Here is a 25,591-nt window from a genome sequence, read left to right as displayed (position 1 = left end):
CAAAAATAAAAGAATGAGAGAACACATAGACGTATAAACGTAAAGCGGAGCATAAAACTGAAAGAAATAAGAAAATAATGAGGCAAAAGGTAAAAGTACGTAAAGGCGCCAATTTGTAAACGTAAGAGCACATTATAATTATGGGAAAATACCTTTTGTTTTGAGAGAAAAAGAGATGAACGTAAAGGTAAAACAAAACTTCAAACTTTTGCGTTGAATCCTTAGATTACTTACTTCTTAAATTATAAAAAAAATTGAACGAAAATATTTATATCTAAAAATTTTTAGTTAACTGAGTATGTTTAGTAAAGTCCCGAAAAACATTGTTAATAAAAATCATGGCCACTGCGAATCCAGTAGAATATGTGCACGTCCACGATTTTTGAATAAAAAACACACAAATTTGGTAATTTTTAAAGAAATTATGTCCATTTTCGGTCAAAAACGTGCTCAAAGTCACAAAAAAGGTAAAAACAATTTTAAAATTGTAGAATCAACTTATACGCCCGGTATCTTTTGATGAAATCTGGTGAAAAATTAGAGAATTAAATTGAAAAAAAGTGGAAGAAAATGTTTACTCGAGCTAATTCGCCGACTTTTGAATTAAATATATGAGCGTTTTAGGTGAATTATTGCAGTTATATAGTTTGTAAATTTTTTTTTCGGTTTATTTATTTCACTCGTGAAATAAAGCGTCCGATTTGCACTCAAACTTGTTAAATAAATAACTATAAATGGTTGTGATAAATTCGGTCAGTATAATTGCAATACAAAATTGGTGGATGCGCCGGGAAAATTGCGTTTTAACAAAAATTTATCAGCGAATGTATTGTAATCTTTTTATATTTTGTATATTATATTTGAATAGTATTTGCTTATCACTAATTGAATTAATAACTTTTATCAAATTTGGATGTTTTGTCTTCCTGAGCACAAAGAAAGATTGCGTAATAAATTAAATTAAAAAAAAATAAACGCATATATATCCCAAAGTAAATCAAATTTTCACACCTAACTTTCTCGTTTGTGTACTAACAGAAAAAATGTTGTTATATTAGCAGAACTAAATATAAAACACAGAAAATAATAAAAAGCCATACATTTTTTAATGCTCTTTATTGTGCAGAGATCTCGAACAGCCAGTGAAAACAATATTTTGTTACAAAAACACAAATAAATATTCATCCTTAATTATTTGAAGCTTTCAGAAGTGTGAGATAAGAATACGCCGTTTTGAAAATCTGCAATTTTCACTATAACAATTAGACTCCTCACACTTAACCCACCGTTAAAATAAAAACATTAGATATTTCGGCAAAAGGTCCAGCATGTATAGTGATCGGTTTCTGCGTCCTCTTCATGATAGTAATCAAGTCCCTTTGAAACTTGTAGTCTCTATCATACCATTTACTGTTGTACACCTCCTCACCAATTGCAATAGACTACGAAAAAAATATTTTTTCTTTCTATCAATCACACGTTAATTTCCTACCCCATCATAAAGCCTTTGCGCCGACAAGCTGGAAAAAATCGCAGCACAAACCCAAACCACAAACAAACTCAACGTCTTAACCGAAATCCCCACAGTCAAAATACTGAACCCCATAATACCGAAAAGAACGCCTGAAAAAAGGACATGCACAAAAAGCGACCTCTGGTAAATTCGGTCAACATCAGCTGCGAGACTAAAACTCCAAATTACACAAAACATAACCACTTAACAAAAAATAGTACAGAAAAACGTGATTGTGATATTCCAAGCACTTGTCCAGCCGGCTTTTGCGCACCTGGGCGTCTTCCGTGTTTATAGCCTCCTGGATCATGCCTTGCAGATGCCAAATTCTCATCAAAACGTGCTCCATTGTCGCCACAATCAGGTAGGAAATGGCCGCGGAGCCTTCGTAAGTCCAGTAAACTGAATAGGTCTGCCAGAGGTAGAAAAGTTGCTTGTTTGGAAATTTTTTTATATCAAACGGCATCCACGAGTTGGTGACTAGACCGCAAATATCGTCAAAGTGTCTGGCGGCGTTTTGGCGCTCGCAGATGTGTTTGGTGATAATGGGCTCAAAAAATAGGCAATTACTACGATATTAAGACCACTCTTGTAAATTATAGCCAGGTATTTGAGCTTGACGGAGTGATCGTCAAAAGCAGGCGGTTTTCCAAAGAGCTCAAATGAGGATAACTGGAGGTAAAGTCGTGCTGCCACTCTTTGCAAGGGTACATAGACTATGATATAGTAATAGACACCGATTTGTGCCGTGATTGTTATCAGATCTTCCGCAACATGATAAAATGACCTGTCTGCGCAAAAATAAAAAAAGTTTTGTTCAAAATCTCACTCACTAGGTATTGAAACTTTGGACAAGTGTAGGACGCTTCCGATCAAATTTATAACTGTGCTAAGTAACACCACAACAAATTGGATGTAATACCAACGACTCGGGTCAAGTTCTTCATTTCTTTTGGGCCAAATGCGGCAAAAGCTCATAAAATCAAGGGTTGGACGCATCACAGTGATACTTATCGTGGGACAGTGCCTCAGCCAAACTTGGTGCTTTTATATACAGTGGGACCAATAAATGTTTAATAACTAAATCATATCCTAACAAGTAACGCCCCACGTTTGTTGAAATTTTAATCTATCAGTGTAAGGACGGAGTAAGACAGCTTGATCACCTTCAAAAACCGTGTAAAAATCATATCGACGTTTGGCTAAATACACACAGAGACGAACAGAGAAAAACACAAGACGTTGAACGGCCCTGCCCTCAACTCGACGCACTTCTGGCTCCGTCTCATCATGAATGATAAATCTCGCCGTAGTCGGGGACACGCTCTGAGCCAGTTTGATCCAAAACAGGCATCAGCTACCGTAACGCTCTGGAAAATAATTTAAATTTTCTGGCCTCGTTGGGGAAAATCTACCGAGTCTGTGAGAATCTGACCGGCCCAGCAAACCACAAAAATGGACATAATCCAGCCTATGTAATGCAAAACAGCTAACACATCTTGCTGCAAAAACTACAGTTTTCAGTGGAACCAACAACTGGACTTACGTTGACGGCCTGATGTGCCACGCAGGCACACGCCAAAACGGAGCAGACAATGTGACTGAACGCGGTCCAGTAATAGGCCTCGTTGAATTGTTCACACAGCCTACAATTATCTCGTTTAACCGAAATTAAAGAAATATGAAATGGAATTTTTGAAACATTTTACGGAGGAAATTGTTGGTTATTTAGGGCAGTTTCCAAATCATGCATCAATTTTTTTAAGAATGATCCTCTCGCACTAGCAAGTGTTCTAGACACACTCCAACAGTTCGGTTTTCTAAATGTTTCCGATCAACAAAAGGTGCACTATAAAACCTTTTCTTTCCTTCCTAGCCATCTATTTTTATCAATAACTGCAACAACTGTAGCTTCATTTTCAGCTAATGTTGCTACTCTTCTTTTAATGCTTTTAATTGGAGGCCTTTTTTCCCGCAGTTTATTTTGAACGTTTGAAAACTGTATCACACGGAGCCCGTTTATTTGGATATTATACGTGTATAAATGTGCAGCCTACGAAGCATTTTTCAAATATTCTCCACAAAGAGAACTGTTGCTAAACTTTTTAGTATAAAAGTTTCACTAAATTCAACTACAAACTCAGCACATGAAATGTAATGTTGGTTTCTTCAAAAAAAAACATTCAGGCTCATTATTACTCGTGGACTACCCTGTATAGTTTGTAATGTTGATTTATTTAAAAAGTTTGTGTTAAAATATCTGCAAAAGACGGTCAGTAGCTAGGGCCTTGATGGCCCAGTGGTATAAGCGCCACTTACGACGGGGGAGGTCGCGGGTTCGTACCCGGATCAGGGTAACAATTTTTCTAAGAAAAAAAGTGTAGAAAAGGTAAGTGAAACAACACGTAAGCAAAAATAAGAGACTGAGAGAACACATAGACGATAAACGTAAAGCTGAGCATAAAACTGACAGAAATAAGAAAATAATGCGGCAAAAGGTAAAAATACGTAAAGGCACCAAATTGTAAACGTAAGAGCACATTATAATAAAGGAAAAATACTTTTTGTTTTGAGAGAAAAAGAGATGAACGTAAGGATGAAACATAACTTCAAACTTTAGCGTCGAATCCTTAGATTACTTACTTCTTAAATTATAAAAAAATTAAATGAAATATTTAATTTATCTCTAAAATTGTTTAGTCAACTGAGTTTTCTTTAGTAAAGTCCCGAAAAACATTGTTAATAAAAATCGTAGCCACTGCGAATATAGTAGGATTTGCCCACGTCCACTATTTTTGACTGAAAAATACACAAATTTGCTGATTTTTAGAGAAATCATGTCCATTTTTGGTCAAAAACGTACTGAAAATCACAAAAAAGGTAAAAACAATTTTGAAATTGTAGAATCAACTTATACGCCCGGTATCTTTTGATGAAATCTGGTGAAAAATTAGAGAATTAAATTGAAAAAAGTGGAAGAAAATGTTTTCTCGAGCTAATTCGCCGACTTTTGAACTGAATGTATTTACGTTTTTGGTGAATTATTGCAATTATATAGTTTGTAATGTTGATTTATTTAAAAAGTTTGTGTTAAAATATTTGCAAAAGACGGTCAGTACCTGGGGCCCGGTGGCTCAGTGGTATAAGCGCCACTTACGACGGGGGAGGTCGGGTGTTCGCACCCGGATCACGGCAACAATTTTTCTATGAAAAAAAGTGTAGAAAAGGTAAGTGAAACAACACGTAAGCAAAAATAGGAGATTGAGAGAACAGATAGACGTATAAACGTAAAGCGGAGCATAAAACTGAGAGAAATAAGAAATAATGCGGCAAAAGGTAAAAGTACGTAAAGACGCCAAATTGTAAACGTAGTACATTGTAATAAAAGGAAAAATACCTTTTGTTTTGAAAGAAAAGGAGATGAATGTAGAGGTGAAACATAACTTGAAACTTTAACGTTGAATCCTTAGATAAAAAAAATAAACGAAAATAATTAATTTATCTCTAAAAATTTTTAATTAACTGAGTTTGTTTACTAGAGTCCCGAAAAAGATTGTTAATAAAAATCATGACCACTGCGAATCCAGTAATATTTGCGCATTTTTGACTAGAAAATACACAAATTTGGTGATTTTTAGAGAAATTTTCCATTTTCGGTCAAAAACGTGCTTAAAGTCACAAAAAAGTAGTTAACTATTTTTTTACTATCCACGTTATCTAAGAAACGTAATATTAGTTGCTTCAAAAAATCTTTCATGCTCATTATTACTCGTGGACCAGCCTGAATTTTAGCGACGTTTCGATTTTAATTAAATCATTATCACCTCCTTCTAGCCTGCCCTAAATAACCAAAAACAATTTCCTCCTTAAAGAAACAGAGAATTACTTTAAAATTTTTTCGTGGTAGCGTATGCATCTCACAAGTCGGCCCCGATTTAATTTAAGATCGTCGAAAGTTTGTACAATACACAGTTTAAGATGGTGAATCCGTAACTCAAGATTTAGTGCAATTTCTAGAACTTGAACCGAGTAAAACAAAGTAGCTCGAGTGAAAACCATCGAGTAAAAAAGCGTCACTATAAGGTGTGCAATGTAGGACCAAAAAGTATCGACAGTCCAGGGCGTCCACAGTGGTACCGTCAGTCCACAGACTTGAATCGCCCCTCTTTCCGCCTTACAGTCCGGTATTTTATAAATTTTCATGCCGATGTACACAGCCATGCCTATAATCGTGTACCCAGACGCCAGTTTTGAGTAAAAATCCAGCCTCTGGTTCAACTCGTCGAACTGCGGCGGTTTGCCGAACTCCTCAAAACTACAAAGATTGTAGATAAGGCCGCAGATTTTCTTGTGGTTTTTCGAGTAAAATATCATGGTTGAGAGAAACCCATAGTATGAGAACATGAGCGCGAAGTCTTCACTCGCGTCTAAATCACCTTGAAAAAAATTACGAAGTGTCCGAATTTAAATGCAAAATTAAATTACGTTCGAAGAGCTTGTGGATGTGAATGCAAACTGGCACATACAGTATTATGACAGACACGGTCAACAACACGGCTAGTTTAATGTAGAACCAGCGAGATGGGGTCATTTCTTCGTTTTTCGGCGGCCATATGAACGAGGTTTTGAGCTGGAGGCAGGTCACCGAGCTTATGAGCAATTTTCGGGGCGAAATCATCGCAAGGATTGAGGAAAAACGCACGGAATTTGCAATATATATTGTGCATAAAGTATTAATACAGCGTAAAAGCAGTGATTGGGTGAACGGAAAAATGAAAGAGCTGAACGTGATTGCTTCCCCAATTTCTGACCCAATTTCTAACTGAGGACGGTGAAGATCGAATATGATAGCTTCATAATCTGTGATTAAATTTTAGTAAAAAATTAACTGAACTGAAGTAAACGTACCGATACGAATAGTGCAAACGAGAGAACATTGAAAGGTCCAGTTGATACAAATAAGGCTTTTTGGGCCCGAAGGATAATAAGGATCAGATCCTTTCTCATTTTAACGTCCGCTTCGTACCATGGACAATTATAGAACTCATCGGCAATTGACGTGCTCTAAAATTGTGTTCGAAAAATTGCAAAAATAACAACACCTACCGCATCCATTAAAAGTTGACCGCCGTAGCAGGCAATGAAAGTGGCCGTGCTCCAGCCACCCATGTGCAGCATAGCTTCAGGCTGGTGCTCCTGAAAGTTTTTTTTGTGGAGCTAAAATAACCAAATCGGCACAAACCTGAACAATTTGATTCTCCAAACAACCGATGATAATTCCGGTGATCGCAAGGTGTATGAACATGACGTAGCTGAAACACCGACTGAAACGCTCGCTGAAACTGCGAAAAATAACTACTGGCTTAAAAGTTCGCACATTCGTACTCAATAATGACATTGTGGTATCTGATGCAAAAATCGAGCCGTTCCCGACTGGCCTTAAAATCGCGATCGAAACAACCGGCAATGAAGATTTTTAGCTGCTCAATTCGCAAGTTAATATGACTGGATATTTCCAAAACCTGGACGGAGACCGTCATCGCGACTTTAACCACGACGAAGATGTTTATAAGCACGTAGGTGATGACAAGAGTGAGAGTGAACAAATCTTCGGTCTCGAACGGCGTCCAAAAGGGGATCGCGGACCCGCAGACTTCGTTGATCCTTCTGGCTTCCTTGCACTTGTCAATTAGGATGATCTTGTCCATGTTGTAGACAAAACTGCCGAACATGGAGTAGAAAAAAATCAAATGCGCGTACAAATCCATCCGTTTCCGGACTTTGTCGAAATTTGGCGGTTTGCCGTAGGTTTTGAAGTCGCTCAAGTCGAGCAAAAGCAGTTCTAGGTCCTTCTGCCTACTTACGTACATCGTCATCATGAGGACGTAACCGATATTTGAGGCCAAAATCGCCAAATCTTCGCTGACGTCGTAACTACCGACTGCACCAAAGAATAATTTACAAAGTTCTCTTATTGTTACCTTTTAGAGACTTGTACAGATGCATGAAAATCATGGCAGTGAATGTGGACCCCGAAATTATTACAAAAACGAGCAGTCGCAAGTAGAGTCCCTTTGACGATTTGAATTCTTCCCGTTTTAAGGGCCACATCAGCGATAATTTTAAATAGTAGCAACTCCAAAGACAAAGACGCAACTCTTTCTCTTCGGTCATGCTGGACTTGACTTACACAGAAAGAAGGGAAGGCACTTATATAGTGTATTAGGAAAATTACAGTTAAAGGGAGGGGGTATGTGATTAGTGGCAGTAGGCACTTCTTGATCAATAGCCAGAAGGAAAATCTCTAATCGGCTATAATTTTTCGTACTGAGAAAATTAATCAACCAAATCTGATTTTTGACACGTTGGAGAGAAAAACTAAATGCAAATGAGTTGAAAATGGTTGGCACGTCACAAACGATGTGGTAAACCACCTTCATGTTTTATTAATGCTTGGAGTGTTAAACCCCTAATTATTTTTTTCTTGGGAAGGAAAAATTTGACAATAAGGGAATTGTGTCACAAATCGATCTGTTTAATAAATGATGGCAAAATTGAAGTAATTATAAATAATACTAAAACCCACCCACAATACATGCTAGAGGAACGGCCGTAAACTACCAATTACAAAAGAAAAACAGAACATCCCCCTTTAGCTATTTATACCCATGACGGGGAGCAAATATTATCTCTGCAATGATACTAATAATAATCTGAAAAAAAAATCCAACGTGTATTTTTTATACAGCCCTCGTATAGTAATTTCGACTGAATTATATTTTGATCCAAAACTTTTTATTTATAGAAAGTATGCTTTTAAGTGATTTGCTCTAAATGTCTATATATTTAAAAAAAAAAGTGCGTCTAAGAACGTGCCATGTTTTCCGTCTTATTGCAATAAAGTTAAAATGGAGTAGGACATTTTCATGACCTGAAACAAATCCGGTGAAGTGAATTAAGCGAAAGCCTCTAGTCATACGGTAACAAACAGAGCAAAGCTCATAATGTTGAAAGCTCCCGTGGCGAGAAAAAGCGGTTTTTGGCTTCTTTGAATCATAAGAATGAGGTTTTTCCTCAATTTAACATCAGCAGTGTACCATTGTGAATTATACAAAGCGTCTGCCACAGACGTACTCTAGAATTTTGCTCATTTGAGGAAACACTAAAGACTTGGAGGTGAAAATACCGAATCCAGTAAAATCTGACCGGCCAAACACGACGTGAAAAGAGAGATAATCCACCCGAAAAGGTGCAAAACACCCCCGGGTGTCGCGCCTTCAACATTTTGATTTTCCAAACAACCGATGATAATTCCGGTGGTCGCGAGGTGGATGAACATTCCGTTCGTAAAACAGTTGTTAAATCTCTCGCTATAACTGAAAATTTACCTCAAGTATTGGGACCAAATATTTCGTAAAAATACCTAATAATATCAATGTGGTATTGAACGCAGTCGTTTAGACGTTTCCGGCTGGACTGCAAGTCGCCATTAAAACAGTTCAAAATCATTGCGTTCAGTTGTTCAATCCGCAGTCTAATATGACACGAAATTTCCAAAACTTGCAAAGACACAAGTAGGGTCACTTTGTCGATGAGTATAACCACGATGAAAACAACCGACGCCACCAGCACCAAGACTGGTGGATAATCAGCGTCGAAAGGGGTCCACAGCGGCACGAAAACGCCACAAACCTCCCGTATCTTCCGGTTTCTTTTGCAATGCGGGATCTCGATAATTCGCATCAGGTTGTAGACAACGGCGCCGAAAATAGCGTACGAGAACACGAACTTTACCAAGAAATCTAACCGCTTGTTGACTTTGTCGAAGTTTGGCGGCTTGCCGAATTTTTCAAAGTTGCTCAAGTCTTGCAAAAGCGACGATAGGTCCTTTTGTTTGACCACATAGAGCACCATCATGGTCACGAGACCGATGATGGCCGCGAAAATCCCCAGATCCTCGCTGATGTCCATGCCCTCTGCAAGGCCAGGTTTTGGAAACTACCGCGCTTTTGCACTTACCTTCCATAGCTTCTAGAGGTGCATCAAAACCGGCGCTGCGAATGTGAGGATGGTGGCGAAAACGCCCAAAATCAGTCGGAAGTAGAACCATTTCGAGTCGGGTTTTTCGCCCTTGAGAGGCCACATTAGGGATAGTTTTAGATAGTAGCAACTCGAAAGGCAAAGTTGCAGCTCTGTGTCTTCGGTCATGTTGGACTTGACTTGCGAAGGGAGAAGGGAATGGCACTTATATAGAGTATTAAGAAAATTGCAGTTAAAGGGAGGGGGTATGTGATTAGTGGCAGTAGGCACTTCTTGATCAATAGCAAGGAAGAAGGACTTTAATCAATTGCTATTTTTTTACGGGAAAATTCATCAACAAAAACTGATTTTTGACATGCTGGAGGGAAAAACTGAATGCAAATGAAGTGAAAATGGTTGGCATTTCATAAATGATGTGGTGAAACCACCTTCATGTTTTATTAATACTTGGAGTGTTAAACCCCTAATTATATTTTTCCCGAGACGGAAAAATTTGACAATACAGGAAATGTGTCACAAATCGATCTGTTTAATAAATGATGGCAAAATTGAAGTAATTATAAATAATACTAAAACCCACCTACAATACATGCTAGAGGAACGGCCGTAACAATTACAAAAGAAAAACAGAACATCCCACTTTTATCTACTTATATCCATGACGGGGACGAAATATTGTCTTTGGAATTAAGCACTCTAATAATCTGAAAAAAAATCAAAAGTTTGTGTTTGTTTTTTACACAGCCCTCGTATAATAATTTCAAAAATAAAAACTTTTAGAAAATAGATAAAAAAATTTATAATCTTAAAAACACTGAACAAAAATATTAACTCAAATTTAAATTTAAATTGTTATTTTTCGTAACTTGTTTCAAACAGTAGATATCAAAAATAATTATAAGAAATTGTGGCAAGTTATTTACTGTAAATTGTTTATGCTTATAAGGATTTCTGTTTCATTGCAAAAGTTACAAGGTGTAGGATAATTTTCACGACATTATAACACAAATACTTAAGGTGAAGAAAATTAAACATTAAGCGGTTTTGAATATAGTTTTTTTTTCTGTCATGTTGGCTTTGACTACCAAGAGCTAGTTGACAGTAGGTTGACTTCTTTATCAATTAAAAATCGTTAACTTTAACTTTTGGTTAAAAATGAGCAAAAATTTAGATCGTCGTGCAAACGCAAATAAATTCAAAATAATGGCAAAGATTTTATTTCGTTTATGAACCAAGTATTAAGACAATCTACAGTACTTACTTACTAATTTTTGTAAGTAACATAAAAACCCACAAAAATAATGATAATAATAATAATAATAATAATAATAATAATAATAATAATAATAATAATAATAAACAATAATAATAATTATTTGAATTAAAAAATAGAACACTCGATTTACTCGAAAACGATTTACTTGTTTACTACACCACTAGTTTTGGTTTAACAGCATAAAAACAGAATACGAAAACTTCATTATCTGTAAAACAAGTTTAAAAATTGGAGCAATTTGAAGATCTACCTACGGCCACAAACAGTTCAAAACACAAGATATTGAAAGGCCCAGCTGAAAGAACCAAAGCCTTGTGGCTTCTCATTAGCACTAGAATTAAATATTTTCGAAAGTTGGCGTCGGTTTGGTACCATTTTGAATGGTAACCAGCATCGCCAATCGATAGACTCTGAAAGAAAACTACTGGAAGTGATTCATGTTAAATCTTACCGCATTCATTAAGATCTGTCCTGCCATGCAAGCTATGAAAAGTATAAAAATCCAAGCAGAAATAGGCGGAAGGGCCCATAAATCAAACTGGGAAAGACTTTTACTTCACTTCAATTTGTTCTACTGATTACCTTAACAACTTGGCTCTCTAGACAACCACAAGAAAGCGCCATCGTCACAATTAGGGAAAACATCGCGTGGGTGAAACATTTTTTAAATAATTTGCTGCAACTGTTACCGAAAGTTAGACTGTTAAGTTAAGAGTGGATAAAATACTTGATGATATAAGTGTGGTAACGGATACAATTCACCAACTGTTTCCGGTTTGTTTGCGAATCACTGTCAAAGCATTTCACTAGCATTTCTTTCAAATGATCAATTCGTAGTTTTAAGTGTGTAGTAATTTCCAAAATTTGTATAATAATAAGAAACAGAGCACAGTTGACAACAAGTGTCATCTTGAGGACGTACAAGTCCAGCAAAATAAAGAAAAGCCAGGAGTCAACCTTCCAAGGAAGCCAATAAGGTATGACTATCCCACACACTTGGAAATCCCTTTCTTTCCTGCATTCTGCCATTCCGACCCATCGACCCAAATTTAGGCCCGAAGACGCGATTAAAACGTAATAATAAACTCCAGATGAAATTAACCGGAATTTTTTATCCCAATAATCAAACCCGCGAGGTTTCCCGAATTTTTCAAAATCAGACAACTGCACAATCAGATACGAGGTTTTTTTCACGTGAATGACGTAAATTATCATAATAAGGGCAAAGCCCGTGTAGGAAATTATCACGAACAAGTCCTCACTCGGATCCAGCCCCCCTTAAAATTATTATTAACTTATAACCACGAAAAGTATTTCTACTTTCCACAAGTATCAAAAAATGAATGAACAGGGGCAGAAATGCGGTCAAGAATGATAAAATCAGGACTAGGATAAATTTCGCGTAAAATGACCGGGTTGGGGCTTCCTCAGGCCACAAGAAACTGTAACGGAGGTAGAAACAACTTTTCGAGCAAATTGCATCTTCTTGGTTCAAAGCCATTGCTGCAACTGGGTTTTCACCAACAATGCAATCAAAGTAATTGCAAAGAAGGGAAGCCTAACCACTAATTTGCCACTCAACTGGTTATAAAGTGAAAATACAACAAAGCACATTTTATGTTTCACAGTTAATAACACGATAAAGCGCAACTCAAAAGCAGAAATTCGTTGCTGCATCTTTAAAATAAAATTAAACCGAAATTGAATGACCAATAAAGTTCCCTTTAATTAAGATTATGTTCCGGATTTCTTTCTTATTTGAATATTGATGAAATACGTGTCACATTAGACAACTACACTGTTTTGAATTATTTAATACCACTGAAGCAACCAGCAATTTTCTCGCAAGTCGCCCCTGCGACAATTACAAAAATTATATATTTGGAAGTTCAAAATAAAAAATTAATTCAACTTGCACTTGCCGGAGTAAGCAAGAGTCCTTCTGGCTTCCCTTCAAGGATATTTAAGTATTGTTTACAGTTCCAAGGATCGATTACATTGCTTAATAAATGATAAGAGAACACCCATGTGTTGCAAGAAAAGCAATGGGATCTATTATTGAAGCAAAATTATATGATGCTTAATAGAATTGGCCCAGTTTTGTCCGTCTCTCTCAGGTGCACTTGTGCACTTCTCCCAAGGTTAAACGAGCGAGGGCATAAGACGTATTTGCAATGGAGAGATTTAAGTTTGATGAAAACTCTATTTTGGATTTAAAATCAAGAGAAGAAATTTTTTTCTGGATTTTTCGGACTTTTGTCACATTGAATCTCAAAAAATTCAATAAACTGGTTGTTTCTTGGGATAAAAAAACAAGGAGGACAAAAGAAATAAAACGCAGATTTATATTATACTATTGTATTACTCTTCAAAAACATAGACAATTGGCGATTTTTTTATTCTATTGGTGAAAAAATTTCTTTGGCTCCTTATGAAACTTTCTGAATGAGCAATATTTCTTTACTTGTCTAATAAACTACTATTGTATCGAAACTATTTCTATCCATAACTAGCTCTAAATAGCAAAAATGTTAGTGCAAGCTAAACTAAACAAAAGCTGCCAAAGCTGCAGTCGCTTAAGATCTAGCGTTAAGGAGGTTAATATACGAATAAGCAGTTTGCAAAACCTGGAACGAAAATAAACCGCAATCATTCCTTTTATACCTTTTACAACTTACACCAAGAACTAATAAGTTAGACAAGTACGAAAAAGGTCCTGCGTGTATTAGAACTGGTCTTTCTGAACGAATTAAAATCATGAGAACTGACTTTTGGAACGAAACATCCATTTCGTGCCACTTGCTATTGTAAACCGCCTTCCTTATTGACAAGCACTGGAACGAAAATTTTCGTAAACTAATCAAATTACACGCACCCGTACCGAATCTAGTAGGCGTTGTCCCCAAAAACACAACACAAAAATTGACTGGAACCAGCCAAAAAACAGAAAAACCGACGAGTTTTGAAAAGAAACAGACTGCAAGTAATTCAATAATGATTTAAGCTACACTTTACTAAAACTCACTTGCATGGTGGAGACTCCAATGCAACCAAAAAGAATCCCGACACATAAGACGATGACAGATAGGGGCCACTTGTACGTTTCGTTCATGAGTTCCCCAATCTCGAAAATAGACAAATGGTATTCTATCCATTTTTTCAAGCGTTTTTCCCGAATTTGCTTATCGGGTTCGTTCAAAATCTCCGGGAACATGTTTTTCAAGTGCTCGATTCTTATAACTAAGTGTTCCATCGTGCCAATTACAAGGAAAGCCCCCGACCCACTGCCCGCATAGTTCATAGTGGCACAATAAATTTCCATGGCAGAAACGAAATATTTCCGAGGGTTCTGGGTGTAGTCAAAAGGCAGCCACACCGGCGCCGCTAAGCCACAAATCTTCGTGGCGTTCAGTTGCAAATTTTGCTTATTACAAGAATTAATAAACACCACCGGGACAGAGACTATAGCAACGGTAGCAGCGAGAAGCACTGTCACAAAGAGGCGCAGCAGTAAATTGAGTCTCCTGCTGCGTTGATCAAAAAGCGGGGGTTTCCCGAATTTCGAAAAATCTGACAGCAAGTTTACGATTTTCGTAATACCGTCCCGTTTCACCACAAGAAGTGTTAGATAATACAAGACCCCGAACTGGCTCGTGATTATTTCAATGGTGTCAATTTCATCGCTTCCTAAAGATTCAGGGTTTCAGGAAAAGTCAGGTACTTGCGTGCACTCACCAAATTTGCGATGCAGAATCAGGTAGATTGAACTTCCGAAGAAAAGAAAAGAAGTTGAGTAGATCATTAAGTAAGAAATTATTTTTGGAGATGTTGGCGTTCTTGGCCACAGACCCAAGAACGTCAAGAAGATTAGCAATTCGTCCATTATCACATGCTTCATTTTGCCTGGTCTAAGTGCACTTAAGCTAATTTCACACGTGCTGAGATTTTATAGAAATGTGTGGCGTGGTTGTGGGGGTAATGATAGTCTCAGCACCTACATTTGCAGTGCTTTATGAAAATTTTATGATTGTGTTTTCCTTCAGTGACACCTCTCGCTTCAGTGGCGTCAATATTTCATTGCAAAATCTTTTACATGTTTCTGGCGTTATCGTTCCTTCCGCAGCATTTACTCATAAATAATTACTAGCATCTTTATTTTTTCCTCTTTAATCCCGCAAAAAAAGCTACGCTTTCTTAGGATAGTGACGAAATCTGATCTTAACAAGACTTTACACTTCAAATTGCTTCTTTTACTGAAATCAGACACTCGAGGTGACCTCAACGAGGTTTTCATTACATTACCTGAATCAAGAAGAACAACATTTTCCTCTTTCAGACAGTTATCAATAATTTGGAAAAATATAGTTAGAAAATTATCAATGAATATCAATTGGAGACTTAGCAGTTTTCGGATTTTGATCAAACAGAGAAATCTAGAGTAAAATCACTTATTAGTTCTAAGACAATGAGAGCATACACTTCATACTTTACACTTGGGACAGCAGATAATAATAAATGGTATTAATAAGTTAATATTAATCAATATTTTAGGCGACGATAACATGTTATGTGTAATTAATACACAAGTCTAAAATACACGTTATTTTTTGTTAATTATTTTTTCAACGGAAGTACAAGAAATATGTTTACCTCCTTTACTCAAGTTCTAGCTGAAATATTCTTCGAGTTATGCTTAGAAAAAAATAGTAGTGTCATTTTCTGTTTGTTTGTTCGATCTTCTAGCAATTGGTGTTCTCTGAACCAAAAGTGAGATCCAACAATCATTTGGTTTTGAAAATTATGAGTAATTTTAACGTGGAGTCTAATTTAAAACCAGCTCTTATCGAAGAACATGTTATTTCCGTTCACAATCTTGCGAAGAAAACAGAACTATGAAGTAAAGGAAAATCAAAATTTGTACAATTTATTTAAAAATAAATAAAGGAAAAAAAGTTACAATTCTAGCACAGAATTAAACTTTAGAAATTGCTGACAAAATGTTCGCTAATGTCTACAACACCTTTGCTTTACTGAATTCAGAAGATACTAAATATTTCTAAAACTGTAGCAACAAGTGCCTTCACGAGTTTATATATTCAGCAGAAAAATCCATACTTTTTAAAGCAACTAGAAGGATAAAAGTGTACCTACTTCCAGGATGTGTTGAAAAATTCTAATAAATTAGTAAATAATAATTCACTAGGAAAATTAGGGATTTCTGTGGTGTTGAACGTTTCAGTGATCGATTCGATCAATAAGTAATAGCGAACCGCCCATGTTTTGCAAGAAAACCAAGCGAATCTATTATTGAAACAAAACTAAGTGGCGTTTGAAAATGGCTGTTCAATCGAATTATCGTTGTGAACTTCACAGGTGCACTTGGTACATTTTTTAAAAGGTTGCAATGACGTGGATGATACTTATCATCGATTGATTCAAACAAATGATAAAAAATTGCAATATGGTGAAATTGATCCGAAGAAACAACCGGTTGCATATCATATTCTCCGACTCAGAACCTATAGTAATTATCAACAATTACTCGTAGACATTTTTGTAAAGAGGCTAAAAATAGAACAAATTGCGTTGGTGATAATTTGGTTTTAAAGACTATAGTCTAGAATTATTGTTATTATAGCTTATGATTACGAGATTTTATAATTATTACAATTAATTAAAAAATAGTAAATATATGAAACGTACTTGGAAGTTACTAAATAAAACAAGATTATGAGCAGTGCGAGTGTTTATTTAAATCAAATAAAACATCTACATAAATGTGTGGCTTGTATCCTTGACTGTTTTTCCAGAGACGTATTTATTGCAGGATTGTGAGAATGGAATACGACATTTTCATGATCTAAAAATTACTATTAAAAAGTACCCAAACACTAATCAATCGCACAGAAACAAACAATGCGAACGATAGAACGTTGAAAGGCCCTGTAGACACAAACAGAGCTTTCTGTGCCCGTAATATAACAAGAATCAAATCTTTCCTCAAGCTCACATCTGCCTCGTACCAAGCGGAACTGTAGGCTGCTTCCGCAACAGACAAACTCTAAAACACAAAACTAACGAATCAAAAATTACAAATTTAAATACCGAATCGATCAGAATCTGTCCTCCGAAAGACGAAACAAAAATTGCAGTAATCCATCCACCAATGTGTAGAATGGCTTCAGGGCGGTGCTCCTGAATTAAAAATTAACACTTTCTCAAGCACATTAAAGGCACGAACTTGAACGACTTGATTTTCCAAACATCCACAAATAATTCCAGTGGTTGTGAGATGAGTGAACATCTCAATAGAGAAACATTTGCTAAATATCTCACTGTAACTAGAATTTTCGCTATAATTTTCGTAACACCAAGGGAAAAAATACCTAATGATCTCCTTGTGATATTTAATGCATTCGTTCAGTCTCCGCCGACTTGCCTCAACATCACCGTCAAAACAACTCACAAGCATGCAGTTTAACTGATCTAAACGCAACTTGATGTTGCAGGCGATTTCAAGAACTTGCAGAGACACCAACAGAGTGACTTTATCGACGATAATAATAACAAGGAATGTGTGCAAGATGAGGGGTAATTTAATTGACCAATTTTCAGTATCGAACCAAACCCAGTAAGGTATCGCGACTCCGCAGACTTCGTTGATTCTCCTCGATTTTTTGCACGAGGGTATTGCTAGGATTTTAACCAAGTTGTAAAACACTGAACCGAAAACACAATACCCGAAGACCATCCTGGTACACCACTCTAGTTTTCTATTGACTTCGTCAAATTTCGGCGGCTTTTGGTATTTTTTAAAACTGCTCAGGTCAACAAGCAGAGACTCCAGATCCTTCTGGCGGATGATGTACAGCAACATCATAAGGATGTATCCAGTATTGGTGGCCAAAATTGCTATGTCTTCGCTTATGTCGTAATCACCAGCTGCAAGCTACGTTCAGGAAAACTTCACTTGATTATTGCGATAAAACCTTCCACAGATTTCAAAAGATGCATCACAATCATCGCAGTGAAAGTCAAACCTGAGATTATCACAAATGCGAGTAATCTAAAGTAGAGCCCTTTGGATGTTCGAAACTCTTCGCTTTTCGTCGGCCACATGAAAGACCATTTCAGGAAAAAACAGCTTGAGAGGCAAATTCGTAACTGTTTCTCTTCAGTCATCTTGAAATGGGGCTTCCGAGCTTATGATTTCTCCTTATATGTTTGGCAATTACGCTAAATTGCTCGGGGGGAAAGATGTGATTAGTTCGCCCCACTTGATCAATACGTTAATTAAAAATGTATGACTTAAATTGGTTCTTAACCATTCAAGTAATTGCACACTTTGAGGAACTTTGAGAAGGATAAGAAATTACAAATTGAAAAATTTTAAGCAATATCTCCGAACTACGTCACGATTATTACTTTATCTAATTACTGAATTGTTAATAATAATAATAATAATAATAATAATAATAATAATAATTCGTACAGCCATTGATCTCTTCCGAGATATCGGCACCGTCGCATCGAGCATGTTAACTTTGTTAGTTAACAAAATCATCAAGTTTATAATAACAATGCTCTAATAAATATGATTTTAACTTAGATTTAAATTGTGTCAGCGAATTTAGCAAACGAATGTCCTGCGGCAAATTTCTGAAAATCTGAACAGACTTATAATAAACACCATTTTTAAAAAAAGAGGAGTTATGTTCTGGAATTCGGATGTCTTTACAGAACCTTGTAACTTTATTGAAACTTACATCATATTTGTCTTTATTTTTTTCAAAGAGATGCTCATTCTCTTTCACAAATACTGCGAGACTGTAGATATACATTGATGTTAGAGGTAGAATTCCAAGTGATTTAAAAAAGGACTTACAACTCTCATGTGGTTTTTTGAAAAGCATGCATCGTATGATTCTTTTTTGCAACACAAAGGCTTCTTTTGAACTTGTAGAAGAGCCCCAAAATATTAATCCATACGAGAGAGTAGAGTGTACATACGCAAAATAAAACATTTTTAAAGTATCTATACATACACTAGTGCGCAAGTTACGAATAATGTATGAATATTTGGCTAGTTTGCGACATACATAATTACTATGTGCGTTAAATTTTAAAGCTTTATCGATGTATAAGCCTAAAAACTTTACTTCATCGGCCAACGGAACAGATTTTGTACCAAGCTTAATATAGATACTGGATGACATTGGGCCATTTCTATATTGTACCACAAGGGTATTGTTCATATTTAATTCTAAAAACTGAGCCTCACAATATTTATACATTTTAGAAGTTGCGTCCGAAGCTTCCGCAGAAGTAGTGTGTAGGTCTTTACCTATTGCTATACAAGATGTATCATCAGCAAATTGACAGGGTGAGTATTTATTTAAAGATTCTTTAAGATTGTTTACATAAAGAACGAATAGCAGCGGCCCCAATATGGATCCTTGAGGAACACCTTTTGAAATGGTTATAGGCTCGGACAACACATTCAAGATAGCGCCATTACTGTTATAAGTGAATTGTTATTTTTTTAGTATTACTATAAACATTTGATAAACGTATAACTGGTATAACCGGTTAATAAATTGAAATAATACTTAAAATAATGATGTAAAAGACATTTTTCCAAAAAAAAAAAATGGTTTATTCCCCGAATTTGGATTCTTCTGCGTCAAACATCCAGCATCTCGCATCTAGAATTCAGTTTCTGTGAAAATGAGACACCCATACTTAGTAAAACCATGCGTTTGCATAAATAAAGTCAAAACGTGTTTTTCCAGTTTAAGTTGACGTCAGGTACCAATAAAATTTCTGGTTGCATAATGTGGCTTAAGCTTGAACTTAAGTCGACTTACGCCACACTGAGTAAAAATTACGCAAAGTGCAATAAACCGCCAGACAGAATCTGACTCACGTCCCGGTTTGATGAGCAAAAAGTCAAGAAAACCTTCCTGTACTTGAGCAAAGACCTTGACGATCTGAATTACTTTTCCGATAGATCCAAGTCTATTATCAAACACAGACGTAAGAAAATTCAATTTTCTTAGCGTGTTCTGTAATTATTCAAATGATAGTCAAGCAAATACTATAAAAAGGACGACAGTAGCATCATAAATGGCAAAATGAAAGAGGCAGTTTTGCAGCAAAGCAAGAAAGAAATGCATCTGCTCAATCTGTGGCCCAAGGGCCACGTAAAGCACTTCCGCTTCCGTTACGTTATCACCCTAATAATAGTTTCACCGTTCACGCTCGGCACCCTGACCCACTTTATCAACGTCCTCAAAGGTGTTAGTTTTTCCGAAAAATCAAAAATCAAAAACTCTTGCAGAAAACTTGGACGTGGATTTGAGTGGCGACATTTCGGTGATCGCAGTGGTGACCGGCTTGCATTTCATGCTCATTACTTTTGTGTGGGGCCACAAGAAAATCGCCTACCTTTGGGAGAATCTGGGCCCGCACGAGTACTTCGGCAAGCCCGACAATTTTGAAAAACGCTGCAAACAGCTCAATTTTTACTCGCGCCTCTATGCCTACTATTGCTACCTAGGTTTGACGGTCTACATCATCATGAAAAACCGTGGCGGGATCGAATGCCGCAGGCTAAACGTTGAGAGAAACTTGACGGAAATTTGCGGCCTGGTTACCACGTTTTGGGCACCTTTTGATATTGACTTTTTCCCGTTTCGCCAGATTTTGTTCGTTGATCAGGTTTTTGCCACCTATTTCATCGTCAAAGGAGGGGCTGCCATTTCGTTCACTACGCTGGAAGTGGGCGAGTATATTATCCTCAAAATCAAGCACCTTAAAAGACTGGTGAAGGAGGTGTTCGATGATCCACGAGAGGAGGTGCAGAGGAAGAAACTTGTGTTTTGCATCAAATATCACCAATATATTATTAGGTGATTGTGACGGGTAAAAGGACAATTATAGTTATTAATAATGCGAGGGCTGTCTAAGAACTTTAAGCGTTTTCGCATAATTGTTATTCTAAAATTTTGTTCTTGGAACATTTTAATTTAAATCACGTTGTTATGGGAAGCGTGTTTTAAAATAGCAAAAACAGTAACTTAAAACACGTTGCCATGGGAACGGATAGTGAAAACACGTTGCTATTGGAAACGTGTTTTAAAATCTTAATCTAGGATTCAGATATTAAAAAAAAGGCTTAAAACCAACAAAAAAATCATATTTTTTTAGTATTCAGGAATTATACGATGGGCGCTATAAGCACTGCAACGGGTGCTATATTCTAATGGTTGGGATAATCATAGCAAGCCTTTCAAACGAAATAATGAAGGTAGGAATAATTAATCAAGGAAAATTTCTTCAAAACCGTTTTGTTCAGAATCACAATATTGAGGCACTACTGCATCTAGTGGGTTGGGTTTTCAGTTTTTACATTTGCTGCTTTTCTGGCCAGTCGCTGCTTTCAGAAGTAAATCACTGGAATACTTGACTACGTCTGACTCCAGTTTTTCAGAGTTTGACAATTCCAGACGCAGCTTTTGAATCTAAATGGTACGAAGCACCGGTTTATATGCAAAAAGATCTGCTCTTGATGATGCTAAGGTCACAAAAACCGTTAATGCTTCACGCTACTCCAATCGGAGTCATGTCGCTTAGCCTTTTTATCACAGTAAGCCACGGTTAAAGGGTTGGTAGTACCTTAAAAATTTCTCTTCAGTTGGTCAAAACCTCGTACTCATACTTCACCCTTCTCAACCAATCCACTTAGCTGTTTTTGCACTATTTATTACTAATCGATTATTACAACGACCCAATTAGATAAATTACAAAGCGGGCAAATATAAATAAACCTGAATATTAGTGTAGCTCACACTTTATGATTATCCCAAAGCTTATTTGAATCAACAAGCTATATAAAAGCTCCAACACCAATACAATGCACATTTGACGGGCAAAATGGCAAAAGACACGTCCCCAGTTTTACGAGAAAGTATCGAAGTCATGAAATATTTGCAACTGTGGCCCCAAAACGAACGAACGAATTTACGCCGACGCTACTTCATTGTTATTTTTCTCTGCTCTCCTCTACATCTAGGACTAGCAACACATCTAGTCGTGTGTTTAAAAGGTAGAAAAAAATTCGAGACTTGGTAAAAACAATAAAAAATTCTTCAGACAATTTGGACGTGGATTTAAGTGCAAACATCGCTGTCCTATCTGCGGTCACTGGCTTGACGTACATGCTCATCGTCTTCGTCTGGAGCCAGGACAAGCTTGTGCACCTTTTGGCAAAGCTGGACACTCACGAAATCTTTGGCACGCCCGATAATCTCACAAAACGCAGTCGGAGACTCAATTTCTACGCAAAACTGTACTCATATTACTGTTACTTTGGGATTGTGATTTATTCACTGGTGCAAATTATTGAAATGCCGCAGTGTCGCAAAATGAATGAAGAGAAGGGTTTGAGTGAAATCTGCGGCATGATTGTGCCCTTTTGGGCACCTTTTGACATTGACTGGTTTCCGCTAAAACAAATTTTCTGGTTGAACCAACTCTTGGGGATTTATATTATTATTAAGGGAGGGGCGGCTGTCTCGATCACCACGTTTGAAGTGGCTCAGTATATCTGTCTCAAAATTAAGCATCTTAACCGGCTTTTGAGGGAAGCTTTCGACGATCCGTGTGACGTGGTCGTCGAACAAAAACTCCTGCACTGCATCCGCTACCAGCAACACATCATTAGGTAACTCTGGCTTGTTGCTTTAGTAAACTGGCCGAAATTTCAGGACTAATGAGCTGTTTAACGTCTGTTTTAAACACTGTAATGGGTGCTATGTGGTCATGGTCGGGATAATAATTGCCAGTCTGTTGAACCAAATTCTTAAAGTACGAGTAGCTGCGCCAATTTGTTGTTAATTTGGAAAGTTTCAGGAAAAAAGCGTTGGGGCCTTGGTCCATTTTGCAGGCTGGATTTGCAGCTTTTTCATCTGTTGTCACGCCGGTCAGGCTGTCATTTCAGAAGTAACTCACACCGTAAATAAAATTTTCACTATTTTGTAACTTCCAGAGTTTGACGATCCCAGAAGCGGCTTTAGATTCGCATTGGTACGAAGCTCCGGTTAAGTACAAAAAAGTTTTGCTTTTGCTTTTGGTGCGTTCGCAGAAAGCTTTCAACCTCCAAGCGACCCCGATCGGGATCATGTCTTTTGATCTTTTTATAGCAGTAAGTTGAAAATATTCGGAAAATCAAACAAACTATGTTTCCAGTTGCTGAAAACTTCATACTCGTATTTCACGCTTTTGCACAAATCCACATAGGACGACACATCTGGACGATTAGTTGGGAGAAATAAATTGCTATTTGTCTATATTTAGCTTATCAGCTTTGTCGTTGTATAACATTTAAATAAAAGCTATTGTAGTCAAAAATTACTTTGATTCAAACTTTCCACACACTACAACAAATCCGTGCTTCTGTTTGTCCGATAAGTGATCAATTATCAATTTAATAGTTAAAAATCTTAAGACTAGCCTTGAGAAATATAAAATATGCAAAAATGATGTAAAGGAAATTATTTTTAGAATCGCTTATCAGAATGAAAGGAAGTTATCAATAAAAATAGAATACAATAGGATTACAAATCTTGACTCTTAATAGTCCAATATTACGGCATATTCTTGAATTGAACAGTTTGTTTGCTTGGTACGAGTATTTATAATTATATTTATATTTATAATATAAGCACAAAAAAATATAGTTTAAAATTTTATAAATGATTCGATCACACTGAACGAACTGCGTTCTCACTCAAATCAATCGAACTTTATATCTCAAATCAAGCGAATCACGCGTGATCTAAGATCACTGATTCTGCACTTTCTAAAATTTTGGAAAAGTTACATGAATACGCATGTCGTCGAGACGCATCTCCCACACGCAATCGAAACAAGCGTTCGATTTTTCATTCGAATGCAGTGTAACAATCGCTCCACACGCACTTAAAAAATCTTCTCCGAACAAATAATTGTCCGGCGAAAATGGCAAAGGACTCGTCCCCGGTCCTGCAAGAAAGCATCGAAATCATGAAATACTTGCAACTGTGGCCCCAAAACGAACACACAAATTTACGCCGACGCTTTTGCTTTGTTATTCTCCTCTGTTCCCCTTTAACCCTCGGACTAGCTGCACATCTGATCGTGTGCATTAAAGGTAGAAGAAAAAAATTTCCGCCCCAAAATTTAAACCTCTCTTTAGACAATTTGGACGTGGAGTTGAGTGCAAACATCGCAGTCCTGTCTGCAGTCACCGGCTTGACTTACATGCTCATCGTGTTCGTCTGGAGCCAGGACAAAGTTGTGCATCTTTTAGCAAAACTGGGCACTCACGAGATATTTGGCACCCCAGATAATTTCAAAAAACGCAGCCGAAGGCTCGATTTTTACGCAAAATTGTACTCGTATTACTGTTACTTTGGGATTGTGATTTACTCGCTGCTGCAAATTATTGAAATGCCTGAGTGTCGGAAAATTAATGAAGAGAAGGGTCTGAGTGAGATTTGCGGCATGATTGTGCCGTTTTGGGCGCCTTTTGACATTGACTGGTTTCCGTTAAAACAAATTTTTTGGTTCGACCAACTTTTGGGGATTTATATTATTATTAAAGGAGGGGCGGCTGTTTCGATCACTACGTTTGAAGTCGCTCAGTATATTTGTCTTAAAATTAAGCATCTTAATAGTCTTTTGAGACAAGCTTTCGACGACCCGCACGAGGAAGTCATAGAAAAGAGGCTCCTGCACTGTATTCGCTACCAACAACATATCATCAGGTAGTTTTCACCTCATTTGGTTTTCGTAATTTCGAATTTTCAGAACGAATGAATTGTTTAATGTCTGTTATAAGCACTGCAATGGATGCTATGTGGTCATGGTGGGGATCATAATTGCCAGTCTTTTAAACCAAATTATTAAAGTAACAGCCCCCGGATTGTATTTTACAGTTTTAATTCCTGAAAAATTTCAGGAAAAAAGCGTCGGAGCTTTTATCCATTTTGCAGGCTGGATTTGCAGCTTTTTCATCTGCTGTCACGCGGGTCATTTCAGAAGTATTACACAAAATAAATGAGGCTTTAATTATTTTGTAACTTCCAGAGCTTGACAATCCCGGACGCGGCGTTGGACTCAAAATGGTACGAAGCTCCGATCAAGTCGCAAAAAATGCTGCTTTTGCTCTTGGTACGCTCGCAGAAAGCGTTCAATCTTCACGCCACGCCAGTTGGTATCATGTCGTTTGCCCTTTTTGTTGCAGTAAGTTGCAAAAAATCAAAACTCAAATAAAATTTATTTTGCAGTTGCTTAAAACTTCGTACTCGTATTTCACTCTTTTGCACCAGTCCACTTAGACAAGCTTATCTGGATGATTAATTACGAGAAATAAAGTAGTGTTTGTCTGCACTTGACTTATCATTTCACCCAGAACGTTCGAAAGTTTCAATTAAAAAAATTATATTTGTTAATTCCTTAGGCATTTTGTGATAATTTGGAAAAATTAAAAAAAAATTGTTTATTGTATTATTTGGTCATATTAATTTATATTTAATAATGTTGTTCCGATGACTCGGATGAAAACATATACATAAATCATTACAAAAATTACCTAAAAATACTAACTAATTAATGTATTCATTAAAAATGAATGGTGGAAAATTCAATATTTTCGGTTTTCAATTAAGTTTTTGGTGCGCTTTAGCTGGTCGGCGCCAGTTCATGCGCAAAATAAAAGC

General features: G+C 36.8%; 8 protein-coding genes and 1 long non-coding RNA gene across 13 annotated transcripts; 4 read left to right on the top strand and 5 right to left on the bottom strand.

Annotated features, from left to right (window-relative positions):
* Window positions 1-1,110: 1,110 nt before the first annotated feature.
* On the bottom strand, window positions 1,111-6,195 carry LOC103314252 (uncharacterized). The gene is made up of 9 exons (XM_064354788.1): window positions 5,999-6,195; window positions 5,400-5,949; window positions 3,060-3,159; window positions 2,929-3,015; window positions 2,726-2,883; window positions 1,735-2,082; window positions 1,493-1,685; window positions 1,287-1,442; window positions 1,111-1,241 (listed from the first exon to the last, which is right to left on the bottom strand). Exons 1-9 carry the CDS (start codon window positions 6,189-6,191, stop codon window positions 1,188-1,190), a joined length of 1,839 nt encoding a protein of 612 aa, XP_064210858.1. The 5' UTR covers window positions 6,192-6,195; the 3' UTR covers window positions 1,111-1,187.
* A 43-nt stretch (window positions 6,196-6,238) lies between these two features.
* LOC135265432 (odorant receptor 85b-like) lies at window positions 6,239-8,385 on the bottom strand. Of its 2 annotated transcripts, none has more exons than XM_064354926.1 (6): window positions 7,495-8,385; window positions 6,899-7,454; window positions 6,756-6,849; window positions 6,620-6,709; window positions 6,422-6,577; window positions 6,239-6,373 (listed from the first exon to the last, which is right to left on the bottom strand). In XM_064354926.1, exons 1-6 carry the CDS (start codon window positions 7,685-7,687, stop codon window positions 6,332-6,334), a joined length of 1,131 nt encoding a protein of 376 aa, XP_064210996.1. In that variant the 5' UTR covers window positions 7,688-8,385; the 3' UTR covers window positions 6,239-6,331. The 2 variants fall into 2 exon arrangements, with proteins under 2 accessions (XP_064210996.1, XP_064210995.1); XM_064354925.1 differs by having other exon boundaries at window positions 6,756-6,855; window positions 7,495-8,383.
* A 67-nt stretch (window positions 8,386-8,452) lies between these two features.
* On the bottom strand, window positions 8,453-14,791 carry LOC107398709 (uncharacterized). The gene is made up of 10 exons (XM_015983842.2): window positions 14,565-14,791; window positions 13,855-14,516; window positions 13,711-13,806; window positions 13,508-13,663; window positions 13,418-13,456; window positions 10,124-10,133; window positions 9,533-9,757; window positions 8,937-9,489; window positions 8,700-8,889; window positions 8,453-8,648 (listed from the first exon to the last, which is right to left on the bottom strand). The coding sequence occupies exons 1-10, from the start codon at window positions 14,725-14,727 to the stop codon at window positions 8,487-8,489; spliced, it is 2,256 nt and encodes a 751-aa protein (XP_015839328.2). The 5' UTR covers window positions 14,728-14,791; the 3' UTR covers window positions 8,453-8,486.
* Window positions 10,955-12,420, bottom strand: LOC107398711 (uncharacterized). Its single transcript, XM_015983844.2, has 6 exons — window positions 12,150-12,420; window positions 11,557-12,106; window positions 11,412-11,511; window positions 11,281-11,367; window positions 11,084-11,239; window positions 10,955-11,037 (listed from the first exon to the last, which is right to left on the bottom strand). The coding sequence occupies exons 1-6, from the start codon at window positions 12,328-12,330 to the stop codon at window positions 10,990-10,992; spliced, it is 1,122 nt and encodes a 373-aa protein (XP_015839330.1). The 5' UTR covers window positions 12,331-12,420; the 3' UTR covers window positions 10,955-10,989.
* Window positions 14,792-16,563: 1,772 nt separating the features above from the next.
* Window positions 16,564-18,056, bottom strand: LOC107398653 (odorant receptor 49a). 4 transcript variants are annotated; one of them, XM_064354836.1, is made up of 6 exons: window positions 17,819-18,056; window positions 17,216-17,771; window positions 17,071-17,164; window positions 16,935-17,024; window positions 16,735-16,890; window positions 16,564-16,689 (listed from the first exon to the last, which is right to left on the bottom strand). In XM_064354836.1, the coding sequence occupies exons 1-6, from the start codon at window positions 18,009-18,011 to the stop codon at window positions 16,648-16,650; spliced, it is 1,131 nt and encodes a 376-aa protein (XP_064210906.1). In that variant the 5' UTR covers window positions 18,012-18,056; the 3' UTR covers window positions 16,564-16,647. The 4 variants fall into 4 exon arrangements, with proteins under 4 accessions (XP_064210906.1, XP_015838985.1, XP_015838987.1 ...); XM_015983499.2 differs by having other exon boundaries at window positions 17,071-17,170; window positions 17,819-18,051; XM_015983501.2 differs by having other exon boundaries at window positions 17,071-17,170; window positions 17,216-17,818; window positions 17,870-17,956.
* Window positions 18,057-18,812: 756 nt separating this feature from the next.
* LOC107398646 (uncharacterized) lies at window positions 18,813-19,565 on the top strand. Its single transcript, XR_001575443.2, has 3 exons — window positions 18,813-19,073; window positions 19,129-19,212; window positions 19,265-19,565. It is a non-coding gene; the product is annotated as an uncharacterized LOC107398646 (long non-coding RNA).
* Window positions 19,566-19,963: 398 nt separating this feature from the next.
* Window positions 19,964-21,657, top strand: LOC107398716 (odorant receptor 49a). Its single transcript, XM_015983858.2, has 6 exons — window positions 19,964-20,126; window positions 20,170-20,740; window positions 21,039-21,138; window positions 21,187-21,276; window positions 21,322-21,477; window positions 21,526-21,657. Exons 1-6 carry the CDS (start codon window positions 19,964-19,966, stop codon window positions 21,574-21,576), a joined length of 1,131 nt encoding a protein of 376 aa, XP_015839344.1. The 3' UTR covers window positions 21,577-21,657.
* A 107-nt stretch (window positions 21,658-21,764) lies between these two features.
* LOC100142012 (odorant receptor) lies at window positions 21,765-23,240 on the top strand. Its single transcript, XM_001814810.3, has 6 exons — window positions 21,765-21,936; window positions 21,984-22,554; window positions 22,598-22,697; window positions 22,743-22,832; window positions 22,879-23,034; window positions 23,079-23,240. Exons 1-6 carry the CDS (start codon window positions 21,765-21,767, stop codon window positions 23,127-23,129), a joined length of 1,140 nt encoding a protein of 379 aa, XP_001814862.1. The 3' UTR covers window positions 23,130-23,240.
* Window positions 23,241-23,849: 609 nt separating this feature from the next.
* On the top strand, window positions 23,850-25,255 carry LOC103314251 (uncharacterized). The gene is made up of 5 exons (XM_064354787.1): window positions 23,850-24,021; window positions 24,067-24,637; window positions 24,681-24,797; window positions 24,953-25,115; window positions 25,160-25,255. The coding sequence occupies exons 1-5, from the start codon at window positions 23,850-23,852 to the stop codon at window positions 25,208-25,210; spliced, it is 1,074 nt and encodes a 357-aa protein (XP_064210857.1). The 3' UTR covers window positions 25,211-25,255.
* The last annotated feature ends 336 nt before the right edge of the window (window positions 25,256-25,591 follow it).

This window comes from Tribolium castaneum, chromosome 2 (assembly GCF_031307605.1).
Source record: "Tribolium castaneum strain GA2 chromosome 2, icTriCast1.1, whole genome shotgun sequence".
NCBI classification, from domain to species: Eukaryota; Metazoa; Arthropoda; class Insecta; order Coleoptera; family Tenebrionidae; genus Tribolium; species Tribolium castaneum.
The sequence above is the reverse complement of the archived record's forward strand: the minus strand, read 5'-3'. Positions and strand labels throughout refer to the sequence as shown.